The sequence below is a fragment of the Cervus elaphus genome, chromosome 7, assembly GCF_910594005.1.
Source record: "Cervus elaphus chromosome 7, mCerEla1.1, whole genome shotgun sequence".
Taxonomy (NCBI): Eukaryota; Metazoa; Chordata; class Mammalia; order Artiodactyla; family Cervidae; genus Cervus; species Cervus elaphus.
In genome coordinates this window covers 44051092-44067415 of record NC_057821.1, presented here as the reverse complement: position 1 = coordinate 44067415, position 16324 = coordinate 44051092, and the positions used below count along the sequence as shown (strand labels likewise).

The window sequence follows — 16324 nt, the reverse complement described above, 5'->3', positions numbered from 1 at the left end:
TCAACACATTTCTCCATCATTAGTTGGCCATTTTCCCATCTTCATATTTAGGGATTTTGAGAATTACACTCAGCAGAGAGTTCCTTGAGAACCCCTCATCCCGCAACTCAGCATTTCTTCATTTTCCTATTTCCAGATCAGTTAGATAAACACTGAGATAGAGACATAATTTATGAGTATTCTTTCTGCCAAACCAAGAAATGTCCACATTATAAGCAAGGTCAGCTTACTAGAATCCAGTTGGCAGAGGGAAGGATGACATTTTGAACTCTTATTCTTCACTCAGTGAATTGACCCTTCTATAAAGTGTTGAAAGAGGGGAAAGGACATTTTCAGAAGAGGGCAGCTAGTAGAACCAAACGCCCCTTCGCTCCTCTTGGCTCCGGCCGTCACCACGTTGGCCAGTGTGGGCTCACTTCTAGTGTCTCTCTCCTGAATGCAGTTTCAGAAACAGAACCTTGCAGGATTTTGTTTTGAAGAATTTTCCTGCTGGCCAAGGATGGGCCAAAGGGGAAACTCCTTTCACCTAATGTTCTTGAAATAGGATTTTAGAGTCTGCCTCTGGTCCTTTAAGGCAGTTTCAAGCCCTGGTCCAAATTGGGATATTTACGGATTTAATGTTCCTTTTTTCCAGCCGAATACCTGGCATCTTATACATAAGTAATCCCTCAAAACCTAACTACATGAAATAAACATGACTACATGACTATATGAAATAAAATTAGGCTCCTCCTCCCTGTAAGACTACATATTCTACCTTGGTTTGCTTTTCCAACCCTCCCAGTTTTCTTTAGCTTTCCAACTATCATCAAAACCTTATCACAAGAAAAGATTTTAATTTATACTAAAGTATCAATAAAAGTAATTGATGATGGCTGAAAGTGCTTCCTTCCCCAGAGAGATCTGAATAAAAATAAAGCCCCAGACAAAGTGTTTGCAGTACCCCTACCATCTAATGACAAGCTTTATTGAGGAGAGAAGGAAAGATTTCTTTTGAGTGTTGGATGAGGAGATGAGAGTGACTTGCCAAGCAGAGGGAGAACACTGCTATTGAACATATTATTCTCAGGTCAACTATCTGCAAGATAAGTGAATATATTATTTCCTACATATATTTAGTGAGCGTGTACTTCAGTACTAAAAAAGTACTTCAGACACTTTAGTTGTGTCCGACTCTTTTGTGACCTCATGGACTGTAGCCCGCCAGGCTCCTCTGTCCATGGGATTCTTCAGGAAAGAATCTTGGAGTGTGTTGCCGTTTCCTCCTCCAGGGAATCTTCCTGACCCAGAAATTGGACACCCCCTGCCCCCACCGTCTCCTGTGTCTCCTTCCTCTAGGCAACCCACTCCAGGATTCTTGCCTGAAGAATCCCATGGACAGAGGAGCCAGGTGGGCAACAGGCCGTGGGTTGCAGGAGTCAGCCAGGACTGAAGCGACTAAACACGCGTCCTTTGTTTAGTGAGCCAGTCCTTAACCAAAGATCTTCAGACTAGCACCCCCAAGTGTGGATGTCTCCACACTTTGAGAGCTTCTAGTATTTTTAAAGTTAGTTGGGTCTGTTGGGAAAAGAGAAACTTCCCCAAGATTTCATGCAGGTAGCAAGCAGAATTTCGTGCAGTCCAACACAAAAACAGAGTCTTCTAGAGATCTCTGGAATATGGTAAAGCAATTAAACAAGAATGAAAAATTGTAAAATTGTCAACAATACAAACTTCTTTATCTCTTAGCAAACAGAGTAAACCCAGACCGACACTGATGGACGTTATTTGGATGATATGAAAGGAGCAAACTGTCTAACTGCAAATCATGTGAACTTCTCTCCTAGATTGTTTGGGTCTTATGCTATCCAACCATGTAAATAAGTACACCTCAAAGATAAACTGATACCAGCTGATACCTTTACTGATCAGACTCCATCTTGAAATACGCCTCCATTTTTAATCAAACACTTCTTCCTTTTGTGTATAGAACACACCCACACCTATTCTTACCACCTACTCAATAGAAAAATACAAACATCTCTGCCAAATCAGTATTTTGAATAACATTAGATTGTTTATTTCAGCCTTACAGTGCTAAAATTTCATACTGCAGTGCCATCAGTATAAAAGATGTAACTCTGGCTTTTTATTTTTTAATTTTTTTGGCCTCACCAAGCAACATATGGGATCTTAGCTCCCCGAAGAGGGATCTAACCCCTGCTGCTAGCATTAAAAGCGTGTTTGTTTTCTTAACCACTGGACCACCAGGGTAGTCCCAACTCTAGTTTTTTTTTTTGCAATAATTTTTTATCTCTAGCTCACCAAGATTTGTTAGTATTGTCTGAGTTAACTTCTAGAGCTGACATCTCAAGGATGTTTTGGGTTGAATCATTCAGTGCTACATAAGAGCTATTCTGAATACTTGCTCTAACCTTGCCTTCTTCTCTGTCTGGTTCTATTATGTCTCAGAACAATGGGCCATTATAAGTGCTGCTTTTGAGTAGATGAAAGCTATAAAACAGACCTGAGCTGATCGGATTTTGACATTGACTTTTGAACATTACAATACTTCCCCACCTTTAAAAATAATGCCTTGCACAGCTATTCTTACACGTGATCTACAGCTATGCTCCCCAGAGAGTAAAATCATTTTTTGAAAATCTATTTCAGAACCTGGTCATGGCATGTTAGAGAACTCAGTCGTTCTCTAGTAAAGCTAGTAAAATGAAGTCCCTTTTGCAAGTGAATAATCAATCATCCCTTCCCAAATACATTTGTTAAGTCAAAATTTTCAGTTTTCTTAAAGCATGGTCTTTTCACACTGTATGTCCATTTTGTAAGATTCAAATTCCCTTTCTTGGTCAATTATCTAGAAACGACTGATTCCAAACCCATCCTCCAACCCCTGGGGTTTAACTCTATTTTTCAAATTTCCAGTTTATCATCTCCTTTTCAATCACATATTCATTTGTGCTCACCAGCAGTGGATTGTGCACACACACACATACTCTCTTTCACCTCTGAGTCATCACAATTCCAGTAGACTCACAATAGAGTTCAGAACCTGTCGCCCACATCTCACTGGGAGCTAAGGAGCCATAAGACTGCTTTCTCCTCTCGTAAATGTCAAGTGTCCAGCATGCCTCCACTGGGGGCTGAACAGAAATATAACCTTAGAGAAATCAGTCTTTAGGTCTGGGCAAAGCTCCGAGAATTCTGAGTCCATAGTCTGCTTTCTCTGTAAGGGTGTATGATTGGTGGTTTCAGCTTCCTCTCTCATCAGGCTTAACTCTACAGCACCAGGTTGGTGTCTGACTTGCTCTCATTGGGTGGGAAAACCCTTTAGACAGACCGAAGGAGATGTTCAGATTTGTCTTAGGAGTAGCCCACAGAGCTGTGGGTATGGGAGAAGGGATTCTGGTGGTCTTCCTCCAAAGGTTTCTTTTTTTGTTTGTTTTAAATTTGTGGAAATATCCATTTATTAAACCTGAAGTAACTTCTTAAATGCAGCTTCTCTCTTCTCAATCCAATATGCACATACCACACCACACTTATTACTAATTCTGCTTGTCAACAAAGGGTACAAGAGGGTCATGGAAAACCCACTAGAGATCTTGTATTTGAATATCATTATGGCTTTGATAAGCAGATCTCAAAGTGTTGTGCCTAAAAATCCTTACTGAGGTTTGATAGGGAGGATGTATCACCAGAATAAGCTCAGGTATCAAAACAAAGTTTCTTTTTGCTGTTAGGTTTATTTTGTTACATTCAGACAGAGAAGATTACATTTAGGCAAGCTGACATGCATCGGGAAATCTGACCAAACAATCAGAGGTAGAAGAGGAAGAAAGGCCAGGAAAGAGGGAGGGGATGAAATCAAGCCGTTCACTTTGTATTTTACCCCAGAAAACAGCTCGCAATTATAATTACCCACCTTGTTCTGCAGCTCAGAATAAAAGTGACGTTGCACCAAACCCTACCCAAGCAGCTTGTCCTGATTAGAAAGTACTCCACACCTTGGAGAACCAAGGAGACACGAGCGAGCGCAATTTTAAATGCAAATTAAACTGAGGGGGTAGCAGAGAGAACACATAAAAGACAGTAAAACAAAACCTTTCAGTTTTCTTAAATTAGCAGTCTAATGTGTTCTAAAGAGCAGCTCCCCTCAGATCTCCTCTTAGGGGTTGCATTTCATCACAATATAAAACGGGCAGATCCGTCACTTGCCTCTGCTCGGTGCTCTTGAATTGAGATTGAAGGGAAAATTAGAAGCTGTTCATTTGGGCTTCTGGGCTCAGCAGCGTCACACAGCTTCGTCTCATGCTCAGCCGTGTCCTGTCGAAAGGGGCCAACAAGTGCTGGTGAGTATCTGCTAACTTCAAGATTCTTCCTTTCATTTATCTTTTGGGGTTTCACTGGCCTTTTGGAGGGGGGGGGGAAATCTCCCAAAAGATTTACGTTACAATGCAGCTTGCAAAACCTAGGAAATTTCAGACAGCTTTTCAAGCCTCTTGCAGTGACTGATTCACAGAAGGAAGAGAGAGTTATTTTCAGCCTAGATGCTGGTGACTGATCCGTGTATTAATTATAACAGGGGAATGTTTAACAGATGCCAGCTAAGATGGCCTGTCCCCACCACCCTCAGCCAGCATTAGGGTAAGGACTGGTACCCCGACAACTTTTCTACCATATTAACTGTTTAATCGTGTATTCCTGTTGTAATTGCAAATAAAACTGGAGCTTGAAGCACTAAAAATAATTAAACCAAAACCATTTTTTAAAATGACAGTTCTCTGCCTGAGGATGAGTGGCAGCGGCCGGGGGTGGGGATGGGGGTGGAGATGGGGCGGGAGATATGGGGTATTGGACCCGCGTGATGGTGACATGTAGATTTTGATGGTGATGGTTTTCTGCCAAAGTTTTACACGGGAAGCTGGTCATTTTCTTCCTTCGCAGTGGAGGATACAAAGAGGCTGGGGCTGGCGTCACCTTCCGTTGCTAAGGTAACATGCTCTGGCCATTTTATCTGATATAGAAGTCCAGCAGACGGGTATACCTTATTCATCGCCGATCTAATCAAACAATCAAAATTGTTTACTTTCACCGGGAATATTTAGTGAGATCAAAGACACTCTGACTGAAATTGCTCTTACTGCCGGCAGTTAACCCTTGATTTTTTTTTTCTCTTTTTTGCAGTAAGTATGATTTGCTGTTGGGGTAGCTTTTGGATATTTTTTAAAGTTTCCTTCTACCAGACTTGGCTTTTTAAAATATGCACTGTTAGAAAGAAAAACGAATTAGATTATCCTTCTGAGTTTGATTTTAATTACTTGGTCTTGTTACTTCTTTCCAAAAACATCCTGCAGAAATAGATACTACATTTGTGCAAGTATCTGAGAAAGGCTACATATGCTAGAAAGAACCTAACAGGCTGGTTTTTTGGTTTTTTTTTTTAATGAAATATATTAGCTTCCCGACGGGCATGATAATATTATGGGGATCATTGCAATTCGAAATAATTGCTGATTCTCGGCAAACCATATTTCTTTCTCACAAGCAGCCTGTGTCAGAGGCAAGCAGGTGATGGTCCTTGGCACTTTATAAAATGTGCTGGAGGAAATTACTACAAGGAAGGAATGCGAGGCATTTTTACAGCAAACATGTCAGCATGTGTCATACATGCAAGGCATCTGTAAGTGGAGGCTCTGATTCCCAGGTTAGTGCTCACTGCTCAAGGGGGATTGGAACTCCCTGGATCAATTGAGGATCAATGCTCAGAACAGCTGTCATTTATCAGACCTTTTGAAAACAGCATGAAAATTTAAAAGCTTATTTTCCAGTTAATACATAGCAAAGAAAGACTGGTATGTTATCTCTCTTTAACCTGGATCACCTGTATTTTCTGAGTAGAATATATCACTTTTAACAAATGTTGGTGAAATGCTTCATTTTCTCATACAATAGGAAAGCTCTGTTGACAGATGGACTTAAAACTGGAAATGTCAGTCAAATAATGGCATATTTAATGGGATATTTCTTATCCCCAAATCATATTTGACAGTCTAAAGTATTGTGGTTTTTTTTTTTTCTCTCCCATAGGCAATACAAGTGACTATTTTGCCTTAAAACTCTTGTTTCGGGAACATCAAGCATGGATTATCCCAAAATGGATTATTTTCTGGATGTGGAGTCTGCTCCCAGACTCTTGGATGTTGAGTCGGCTCAGAGATTCTTCTACAGCCAAGGAGCTCAAGGTAATTAAAGACAGAGAGGAAACTCCTCTCATTTGCATGTTGGTTTTATATTAACAATGCCCTGTGGACGTAGCAGTATAAGCTATGCTTTGGGAGTTCAGCAACTGGGATTTCCCAGTTGGTAACCCCTACCGAGCTGTTTCTGGCATGGAGACAGGCATACAGCAAAATGAATTAACCTAAACTTCTTGATTTAGTTCAAAAGCAACCTACCCAGCTTTTGTACAAATGCCCCTTGGAAAGCTATGTTAGAAAATGATGCCCCCACCTCGTTGCAACCAAAGTGTAAGTTTGAAAGACTTCAAGGATGCTTTTAGCCCCAGGAAAAGGTGGAGTTTTCAGCCTCTGAACTGGAGAAGATCCAGGGCACCCTGACCTCTCTGTCTGAAATCCAGTTGGATGAGAGGCTCTGGAGAGAGGCTTTGAACTCCTACAAACAGCAGCCTTATCTATTTTAGATGAATTCAGTTACAGACTCAAGGAATCAGCAGTGTCCTTGGGGAGCACAAAGGAACACGCCTGTTGTGAAGTGTGGCTGATGTATACATTTAAATTATAGATTTTAAGATGGTCAATTAGGCTCCAGTTTGCTTGTTCCTCTGTTCCAGGGTGCACTTAGAATGTTGTGCGTGCACACTGAAGTACAGAATGAGGCTGGGGCATTACATGGGCTCTCCCGACAGGCAGGAGAGGCTTTTAAAGCCTATTTTCCCTTTTCCGTGGAATATTTAAGGTAGTCAGGAAACCTGAGCATGGGTATAATCCCAAATGGTACAAGTAACACAGCAAGAAAGGCAATGTCCCTGTTTTTAAATAGAGAAGTAGTTGAATTCTTGGAACTCACGAGGGAGAACTAAAAAGGATAGATGCTGTTTTGAGAAAGCTGGCATCTTTCACTGTTACGTGGTAATGGGCACTTCACACAGGGCCCTGATGGACTTCTGCCTTGCCCAGTTGTCTCTTCTTATTTGGTTTTACCTGGCTCTCATGCCAAATTCTGATGGCAACTTCAGTGGCTTGCAAGCCTCCTCCTCCTCCGCTTCCATTTCCTGGATAGGATCCAGTCTTAAAGGCAACAGAGACTGGTAATTATCTGGTTGATTGGCTTGGGTCAGTACAGTACATCAGCAACAGCTAATCCTCCTCCTCCCTGTGGGTGTGTGTAGTCAGCATCACTCCTCTCAGCCACTGAGAGAGACAGGAGAATGTTACTGAGTTAGCAGAAGCCTGAGACACCAGCCAGATCCTCCAGCGCCTTCTGGGTCTAGAAGTAAGAAGCTGCTAGGAGCAGATGGAGACGGAGGCCAGAAGAAACAGGGGAGCTGAGGCAGGTCCCCGGTTCTGTGTAGTCACTTTGCTGCATCTGTCCACTCCATTTGAACAGGAGAATAATGCTGGTGCCTGGGGGTCGTGCACCTGAGCTGCATCCCTGTTACCAGGGCAGAGAAAGGGAGCGAATCACAGATACTAAAGATGCCCATTTTGCCTTGCAGGAGACCCGGCTTAAGCCTTTAAGAGCCGTGGGCTCCAGGCAGTCAGGGTGTGGGAGGCTCAGAGGGCTCCAGGCAGCCTGGCGGTTGTCAGCAGATGGAGCCGGGGGTGGAGTGGTCAGAACTGTCGCCTTCAGTGACTGTGGTTTAGACACCAGAGCTGGAAAGGCTGGATCGTGCATGGGAGGTGGTGGCGTAAGCTGCCTCAGCCCCCTGACAGGACATTCATTTGGGGATAATCAGAATGACGTTCTAATGAAGGAGTCGTGGATCTGTAGTAAGAGTGGGGGCTCCCTAAACAACAGCCAGGTGGATTTTTCATAAACCCCCTGACTTCTTGAATCAGAAATCCGAGTATAAGACCTAGGGGTTTGCATTTTAAGTAACAGGTCCAATGATGATTACCCAGATAGCCCACTATTCTGAGGGCTAGCATTTAAGAACCAGTCCATTCTGTCTGATTTCTCTCCTTCCACCCCAGGATGGGGCCACTTTCCTCACCATTAGAGGCAGGATGACACAATGGTTACAACCAGACCCTGACTGCCTAGGTTCAAACCCTGGGTCTGCCACAGGCAACCTGGGAAAACTAACCTCTTTGCCTTTCAATGTCCTCCTCTGAAAAATGGAAACAGGGTTGGTGTTCAGCCCTCCAGTCTTGCACAGTGCCCAATTCATGAGTTGCTAAGAGCACTAATGAGGTAAGATTTGAAAATGCTTTCAACCGCCACATGGGAAACACCATACATGAGGAAAGCAATAAAATATCTTTGCAAAAGGCTGTCCCTTCTCTGAGATTTGAAAGGAAGCCACTGCCTTACAAACAAAAGTGCTACCTGATAAGAGTGAACCTCCTATTATTTTTTAGCACACACACACACAAAGTTAATTTTAAGTAAATTTTGAAGCACGGTGATTATTTTCTTGTCACATCAGAAGCTAACTTGGGACAAAACTGAAAAACAGGGAGTACCAAGAGAAACTTCTATCCTTCCTTTCACTTTAAGACTGAGAACCCCTCTCCCACCAACAGCTTCCCCAGAGCCCCGTCGCCTCGGGCTAGTCGCCCCCAGGTCTCCTGGCTGGGAGTGCCTTGCTAACACTATGAATTGTCAGTGCATTTTCCCAGCTCGCTCACAGCAGCTTCCTTCCACTCAGCACAGACACCACCTCCCCTGGATCACAAGGCCCTCAGCCCGAAAAAGGGACTCCAGTGAATGGGCAGAGGGCTGAGGACCATGGCTTACACCCTTCCCTTTCTGAACCAAATGCACAGGTGGTAGAATCGATGTCTAAAAAGCCAATGGCAAGGCCCCCAGGACCAGGGAAAGGAGGGCAGGACAGTGGCTGACTTGAGAAAGGCGTGTGAAGCAATTGGGGCTTTGTGCTGCTACATCACAACACACAGCAGCTTTCTCCACAGCCAGCCCAGCCCAGCCCAGCCCCAGGGGGATGTTAGTGAGGTCGAGTAGCCCCCACTGGATACCCACTTCTCTAAAGAAGGCCCACATGGAAATATCGTGTTAAGTGCCTGGAATGTGGATGACCTAGGATTTGGCTGGCTAAACTGATGTATGATTATTGCCTTTTACTGGGTTGTCCATTCTTGAGACAATGCAGACTTGTCAATAGACTGATCAAGGACAGGTGTAAGTACTTTAAAGGGGAAAGCAAGAAAATAATTTTATTTTCCACACATTACTATCCTTGCATCAGTTTAGGTACAAATTCATAAACTTTGGAGGAAACAGCCCTCCTATATTAATTACATGCAGAATGGTTATCCAAAGCAACAATGAGAATTGCAATGTTTGTGACCCCATCATGGTGGTTTTTCACTTTCTCTTGGAAAGTGGCCAAAAGCCTGTCCCTAGGTAGAGAATATTTTGAGCTACTAAAAAAGCAAGAGGAATCCAAAAAGATAAGAAAAAGAAAAAAGTAATCTAAGATCTGTCCTGGGACAGATTCTGCTGAAATTCCCAGAGAGTTTTTAAAAAGTCAGTCCTCTGCTCTGCTGAATAAAGCAGGCTTGTTATTTCCCTCCAATCTCCATTTTCCCTTGGTTTGATCTCGAAGTAGAGAAGATGAGCCTGCTTCTCCTGAGGGATTCTGCTATAGAAAGCATGCTGTGTTAACAAGGAGCAGAAAAAAAGTCCAGAGTCATCCTGTTCATCTCCTGCCAGTGAAGGATGCCCTCCCAGTTCACCTGTGATGCTTCTTCAACAGTAAATACTGCTCACACAGGGAGTCCTGCAAAAGTCCCCATTAACGCAAAAGGAGAATTGTGGAGGCTGAAGATGCACGTGATATAAAGACCAGTCACGTCTTGACATCACATAACTTGCGATCACCCATCTTTCATGTTTCTGACAATGATCTCCCACACACTCAGCTTCAGAGCCATAATTTTTTATATAAGCTGGGAGGGAAATCATAAAAATCACAAAATTGGCATCACAGGATTTTAGGTTGAAATGAACACTATAGTTCAGTGATTTTTCTCTACCCTCTCCCTAAACCAAGTAATCCAGAATTGGTAAGGGCTTGACTCAGGTCCCAGTGCTACATTTTACACAAGCTGCTGGGTTATTCTGGTGGACCCTGAAGGTTGAGAACTAGTGTTATGATGCATTAATAACTCAGCTCAGCTCCAGACTAGCAGCCTCTGTATCATCAGGGAACTTGTTAAGAATGCCAGAATCTCAGACTTCCTAGACCTAGAGAATTGGAATCTAAAGTTAACAAGATGGTGAGGCAATTTATGCTGAAGTTTGAGAGGCAATGATTGAACCTAGAGCACATTAGAAACACCTGGTAAGCTTCTGTGGCCTCAAGTCTGGAGTCCTGGGACGAAAACAGTTAAGTCAGAATTCTTGGTGTGAGTCCCACACTTGGGAATCTATCAAATTATGCTGGGTGATTCAAATGTGCAACCAGGGCTATGAACTTCTGACCTCTCATTTCACAGGAAAGGAGGTTTTAGCACAATCATGCAGCTATTCTTGCCTGAGTTTCTTTATCTATGTCTTTCCCTTTAAAGAAATCCAAACCATTGGAAAGGTGCAAGTGGACTTTTTTTTTTTTTCTAAAGACTTGACTACGCATCAGTGCTGCATTCTGTATATTCATTGTATCTATTAATCTTCAAAGAAATTTAGCAAAAGTGGAGTTATAATGCTCAATTCACAGATTAGAAAGACTGTATATTTAAATCCCCTGGAGAAGGGAATGGCTACCCACTCCAGTATCCTCGCCTGGAGAATCCCAAGGACAGAGGAGCCTGGGGGGCTACAGTCCATGGGGTCGAAAAGAGTTGGACACGACTGAGTAACTAACGCTTTGACTTTCATACATTTAAATAATCACAGTCAGAAGCTGAATTCAAGGATATCTGACTCCAACCACCCCACAGGCAGTAAACATAACATTTGTGACCAAATGACACTTCTGAAGGTGGTGAAGCTCAGAGTAGTTCTGCCACATGCCCAGCTTCTCATCCTGAGAAGGTGGGGGAGACTAAAGATCTGGATGGAGCAGTGGCTCTCTTCTTACCACGCCAGTCACGCCCTCTCTACTGTGTTCAGCTTCTTTCCTCCAAGACCATCAGTATCTTTGGGTGTTTAAACGATACTCAAAAGGGAAAACACATTAAAAGGCAGCCGTTTGTCTAATGTTACTAGACGATCAAATTTATGACTCCTGCTCACAATTTCCCCCTCTTTTATCGTTTTAAATCACTCTTGGCGCGGGAGCCAGGTGCTGTAGTCCTTGTTACTTCACTCTAAGGCGTCTTTTCTGTCGTCTACATTGTCTACATTGTCTTCTTCGACAAAGGGAAATGCCAGTTTTGACAACTGATGAATGCCCCGGTGAGCAGCTAAGTCAGAAACTCATCTAAAACCCCCTCTCTCCACCATTTCCCCCTCCCCATCTCCCACCCCAACTAGCTTCCAGCTCCTCTTTTCTCCACCCTGTGAAATCTGCCAGAACAGCTGGTTTTTCAGTCTTTGGTGGTTTAGTCACTCAGTCGTGTCCGACTCTTTGCGACCCCATGGACTGTAGCCCGCCAGGCTCCTCTTCCATGGGATTCTCCAGGCAAGGAAACTGAAGTGGGTTGCCATTCCCTTCTCCAGGGGATCTTCCCAACCCAGGGATTAAACCCAGGTCCCCTGCATTACAAGTGGGTTCTTTACCAACTGAGCTATGAGGGAAGTCTTTTTCAGTCTTTAGCTTTGAGTTTAATGTACTGTAAACCTAAAGTCTAAACCCCTGGGACTTCTTTACATGGCCCCAAGAGACAAAAGACATTGGGTTGCACTCACTTGTTTGCAAATTGTTAACAACAGTCACCTGCACAGAATGTGTTCATGCTATTTTCTTTTCTTTCCTTTTTTTTTTTTTTTTTTGGTGGGGTATTAGTTCCCTGACCCAGGATTGAATAAGCACCCTTAGCAGAGAAAGCACAGAGTCCTAACCACTGGAAAGCCAGGGAGTTCCCCAGGGCCTTCTACTGTCTTTCCTGATGTTTATGACCCAGCTCCAATGTCGCCGCCTCTGTGAGGTCTTGCCTGACTTTTCCAGGACTTTCTCCATAATAACCCGATCAGCTTGTATTCTAGCCACTAGCATATTATATTATTCTGCTTCCACCCCTTACTGGATGCACGAGTTCATGTAGATGGCTTTACTTCTCTACGCCTCGGGATCCTAATCAAAATGCATATAATACTAGATCCACATTCATAGGGGTTTCTGAGAATGAAGGAGGTGTGCTTATGAAGTGCTTGGTACATTGTTATTATTGATTAGTTACTGAAGCTCTTGTTTTGTTATTTGGTGCCTGTTTGCCTACATAGATGGTGGTGATCTTAAATACCATATTCTGGGTGCCTAGTACCATCCTTGATATACAGTAGAAGTATTAAGATTTACTAAAGGTCTCTGTGGAACTAAAGGAATGAAAATGCTTAAATCTGCATTACAAAGAGAAACTTGGGATTCAAGGAAAGGACTTTTGACAATTCATGATAGAGAAAATAAAAACTCCCTAAGACCTTTAAAGAATTTAAATCTTTAGTTGGAAATAGAGACTCTGCTTAAGGCTGAGGGGAGGGACAGGCAAAATTAATTTGCAAATACATAGAGATGCAGGAAATGGAAGAAAGTCATCAACTCTGATATACCTTCTATAAACCTGGTAAAAAAAAAAAAAAAGCAAAAAGAAAATACAGCAGGAGGGAATTGGTGCACTATTGGAAAGAATTAACCTTTTAAAATAGATTTCCAGGGGTTCCTGAATAGTACCCTTCTAAGAAGGACTTTTTAATATACAATAGTCTGTGAAGGCTGAGTTTTTATTCTGCCTAAAAGTAGAATTCTGGAAGGCTTGAGCCCCTCAACATTTACTCTGATGAACTTACTTGAGATCAAGTCAAAGGCTGCGCTGAACACATTCCAGAAACTAGCTCTGGGCTGACCTTTAGTTGAGATTCCTTTCTCCGTCCTTCTTCAGACCTTTACTACCTAGGCAAGTCCTAACACTTTGGGACTGATTAATCCTCAAACTGGCTACCCTTCATACTCCTGGAAGGTGGCTGTGGATGCCCACCTAAGCCCTACACGGGAGCCACACACCGGAGGACCACTCACTGAAAGCCTGGCCATGTTTCTAGAGGTCTTGTTTGGCGGGTGCCAGGTTATCTTCCTGCTCCATGATTGTCCCCTAAAACTTTAATATTGTGGTCTTACACAAAGCTCATAATTTGCTCTTTAAGGACTGAGGCAAAAACAGTGATTCTAAAGCAACTGTGTCCTCGTGTGGGGGCACAGTTGCCAACTAGATTGTAATCTTTTCCATTCACCCATCTTCTCAGAGTTCTGCTAGGACCAGCACAGCAAAACTGGCTGCATCTTTTCTGTGTCTTCATGGTGATGTCCTTAACCAAGTAGTTAACATGTCATCAGACTGCTTTTCAGACCCTTGTCTCTGAGAGGTGCTTCAGGTGACACTTTTCTTATGTAGTTTCCAGCCTTGTTTTTGTGATGCTGAAGTCATCGCCCTCAATAAATACTCACTTTGGGGGATTTTTCTGGTTGTTTTTTTTTCTCTCTGTAGCTCTAGCCAGGAAGCAGCCCGCTGTGCTTCACTCATGGATGACAAGCTAGCTACCAAGCCTTCCCTCTTAACCTCCCACACACTCCATTTTAGACCTCTAATTGCTCACATTCAGGCTCTCCAAACCTGTGTTTAATGCAGGGAACATTGTGAAGAAGAGGGTGAAGGCAGATCAAGAGGGAAGATGTTGTGGAGATAGCCAGCCTGCCAATTCTGTGCATGTGTAGATGACCATGAAGCCCAACCTTCCGTTTCTGGAGTGTGCCCTTGAACAGGACGTTTCTCTGCACACAAGGTCACCTTCTCGGTGCCGTCCATTTACATGCACATGGCTTTCCATCGCTTTCTGTGCCTTTGCCCCCAGCAAGCACCTGCTTTGTCACATACGTGACTCAGGGCTCATAAGTAGGGCATAAGGACAAGAGGCAAGAGAGAAAAGATGGGAGGATGAGACACAGAGAGGGAGAAAATCATACGAAAATACAGTAAAATAACTGCTCGATTAATAACGCCTGCTTTCACATACAGCATACAGAGAATGGACTAAAGACGCAGCCCACACACAGGCAGCATCAGTTATGACCCAATTAGCATAAACAATTCACAGGTGCTTGGAAAAAATTCTCACTCCTCACTGCTCAAACAAATCTGTTCCTAAAAACTTTCAGTACCGCCCTCTCTAACTGACCTGGCAGAAGCAAGGACAGAGAGCCTAATGCATCAAAATCAGCTCATGGACAATACCACTTTTAATATTTTTGAGAATATTTTAATAAACAATTAGACCCACATAATTATACATGGATAGGGGAGCCTGGTGGGCTACAGTCCATGGTGTCACAAATAGTCCAACACGTCTGAGCAACTACTACTACTGCGGGATGAATATTGGTATTAAATCGGACCTGTGAAATGTTAGGACTGATCAGAGAGATTATCTTAGAGATCTCTGTACCTTTTCTCAATCATAAAAGCAAAATGTGCTCAGGCGCTCAGTCGTGTCCAACTCTTTGCGACCCCATGGACTGTAGTCTATCAGGCTCCTCTGTCCATGGGATTCTCCAGGCAAGAATACTAGAATGGGTTACCATTTCCTTCTCTGGGGAATCTTCCCACAGGAAGATCAAACCCATGTCTCTTGCATCTCCTGCATTGGCAGGTGTGTTCTTTGCCACCAGCACCACCTGGGAAAACCAAGAGCAAAGCAAGGCTAAAATATTAAGGTGTTTGGGGGAAATGGAAAGGAAAATCAACCCTACACATCTATTTTAATTTTTTATTTTACTTTCAGTTTCAAGCACATTCATATTTTTACAAAATTACAGTTATGGCATATGCAAAATTGGAGGTATGACTGAAATCTTTCCCAGGGCTGGAGAAGAATGTCATAATATGTTAGGGCTTGGGTTTTGGAATAACACAGATCTGAGTTCAGACTGTGATTTTCACTTTTCAGCTTATAATATTAGGCAAGTTATTTACTCTTTTTCCCTCATTTTCCCCTTTTGAATGCAAATGATAATTCTCAACGCAAAGGGTTCTTTGAGGGTTTAAATGAAGCAAAGTGTTTCCCAAACTATGGTCCAATATGCTTTTAAGGTAATACTTGAACTTTTTTATAACAATTCATTTTGTTGTGTTTTAGAAAAGATGTAAGTTGAAAATTATTTAATTGAAATATAGAAATATGTAACCAGACTTCATATTTATGGGCTACTGCTTAGAATAAAGGGCTTCCCAGGTGTCTCAGCAATAAAGAATTTGCCTGCACTGCCAGAGATAGAGGAGGTGCATGTTCGATTCCTGAGTCGGGAAGATCCCCTGGAGGAGGGCATGGCAACCCACTCCAGTGTTCTTGCCTGAAAATCCCATGGACAGGGGAGCCTAGTGGGTTACAGTCCATGGGGTCTCTAAAAGTCAAACATTACTGAAGTCACTGAGCATGGCACGGCTTAGAACAAAAGGGGGAAAAAATGAGTGAAGTCCACTGAAGGAAAAACATTTAGTAAATAATAGTGTAGATGACACTTAGAGTTTGCAAAATCCGTACAAGTGACATAAAAATGACTAACATTTGGAAACCCTCAACAAATAAATATAAAACACTAAGCAAAATGTCAAGTACCTAATATGCATTTAACAAATATTAGCTCTTATGTTAATTATCTTTTCGTCTTGTCAAGCCTCAGAGGAAAGTGGCAGGGCCTCAAGCTCCCCAAGAAAAACCTTCACCCTGTGCCATCTCTGATCTTCTCTACCACCATTTATTCCTAATTCAAATTTTCAAGCCCTTGGCAAGGTGAAGGTGAAGTAAAAGAAGTGAAAGTATTAGTCGCTCAGTTGTGTCTAGCTCTTTGCCGCACCGAGGACTGTAGCCCACCAGGCTCCTCTATCCATATAATTATCCAGACAAGAAGACTGGAGTGAGTAGCTATTCCCTTCTCCAGGGGATAGTCCTGACCCAGGGTCTCCTGCATTGCGGG

The 16324-nt window shown here is 42.9% G+C and overlaps 1 protein-coding gene across 4 annotated transcripts in view; it reads left to right on the top strand.

Annotated features, from left to right (window-relative positions):
- Positions 1–3767: 3767 nt before the first annotated feature.
- The window catches only part of PHACTR1 (phosphatase and actin regulator 1), a 488777-nt gene continuing 476220 nt past the window's right edge, over positions 3768–16324 (top strand). Inside the window, exons 1-2 of one of the 4 annotated variants that reach the window (XM_043908531.1) lie at positions 3768–4343; positions 6082–6236. In XM_043908531.1, coding sequence (XP_043764466.1) covers positions 6134–6236 — 103 coding nt within the window. In that variant the 5' untranslated portion in view covers positions 3768–4343; positions 6082–6133. Of the gene's footprint in view, positions 4344–4896; positions 4986–5098; positions 5178–6081; positions 6237–16324 lie in introns of those variants that run through there. The other 3 variants (XM_043908525.1, XM_043908526.1, XM_043908527.1) reach the window with 3 other exon arrangements.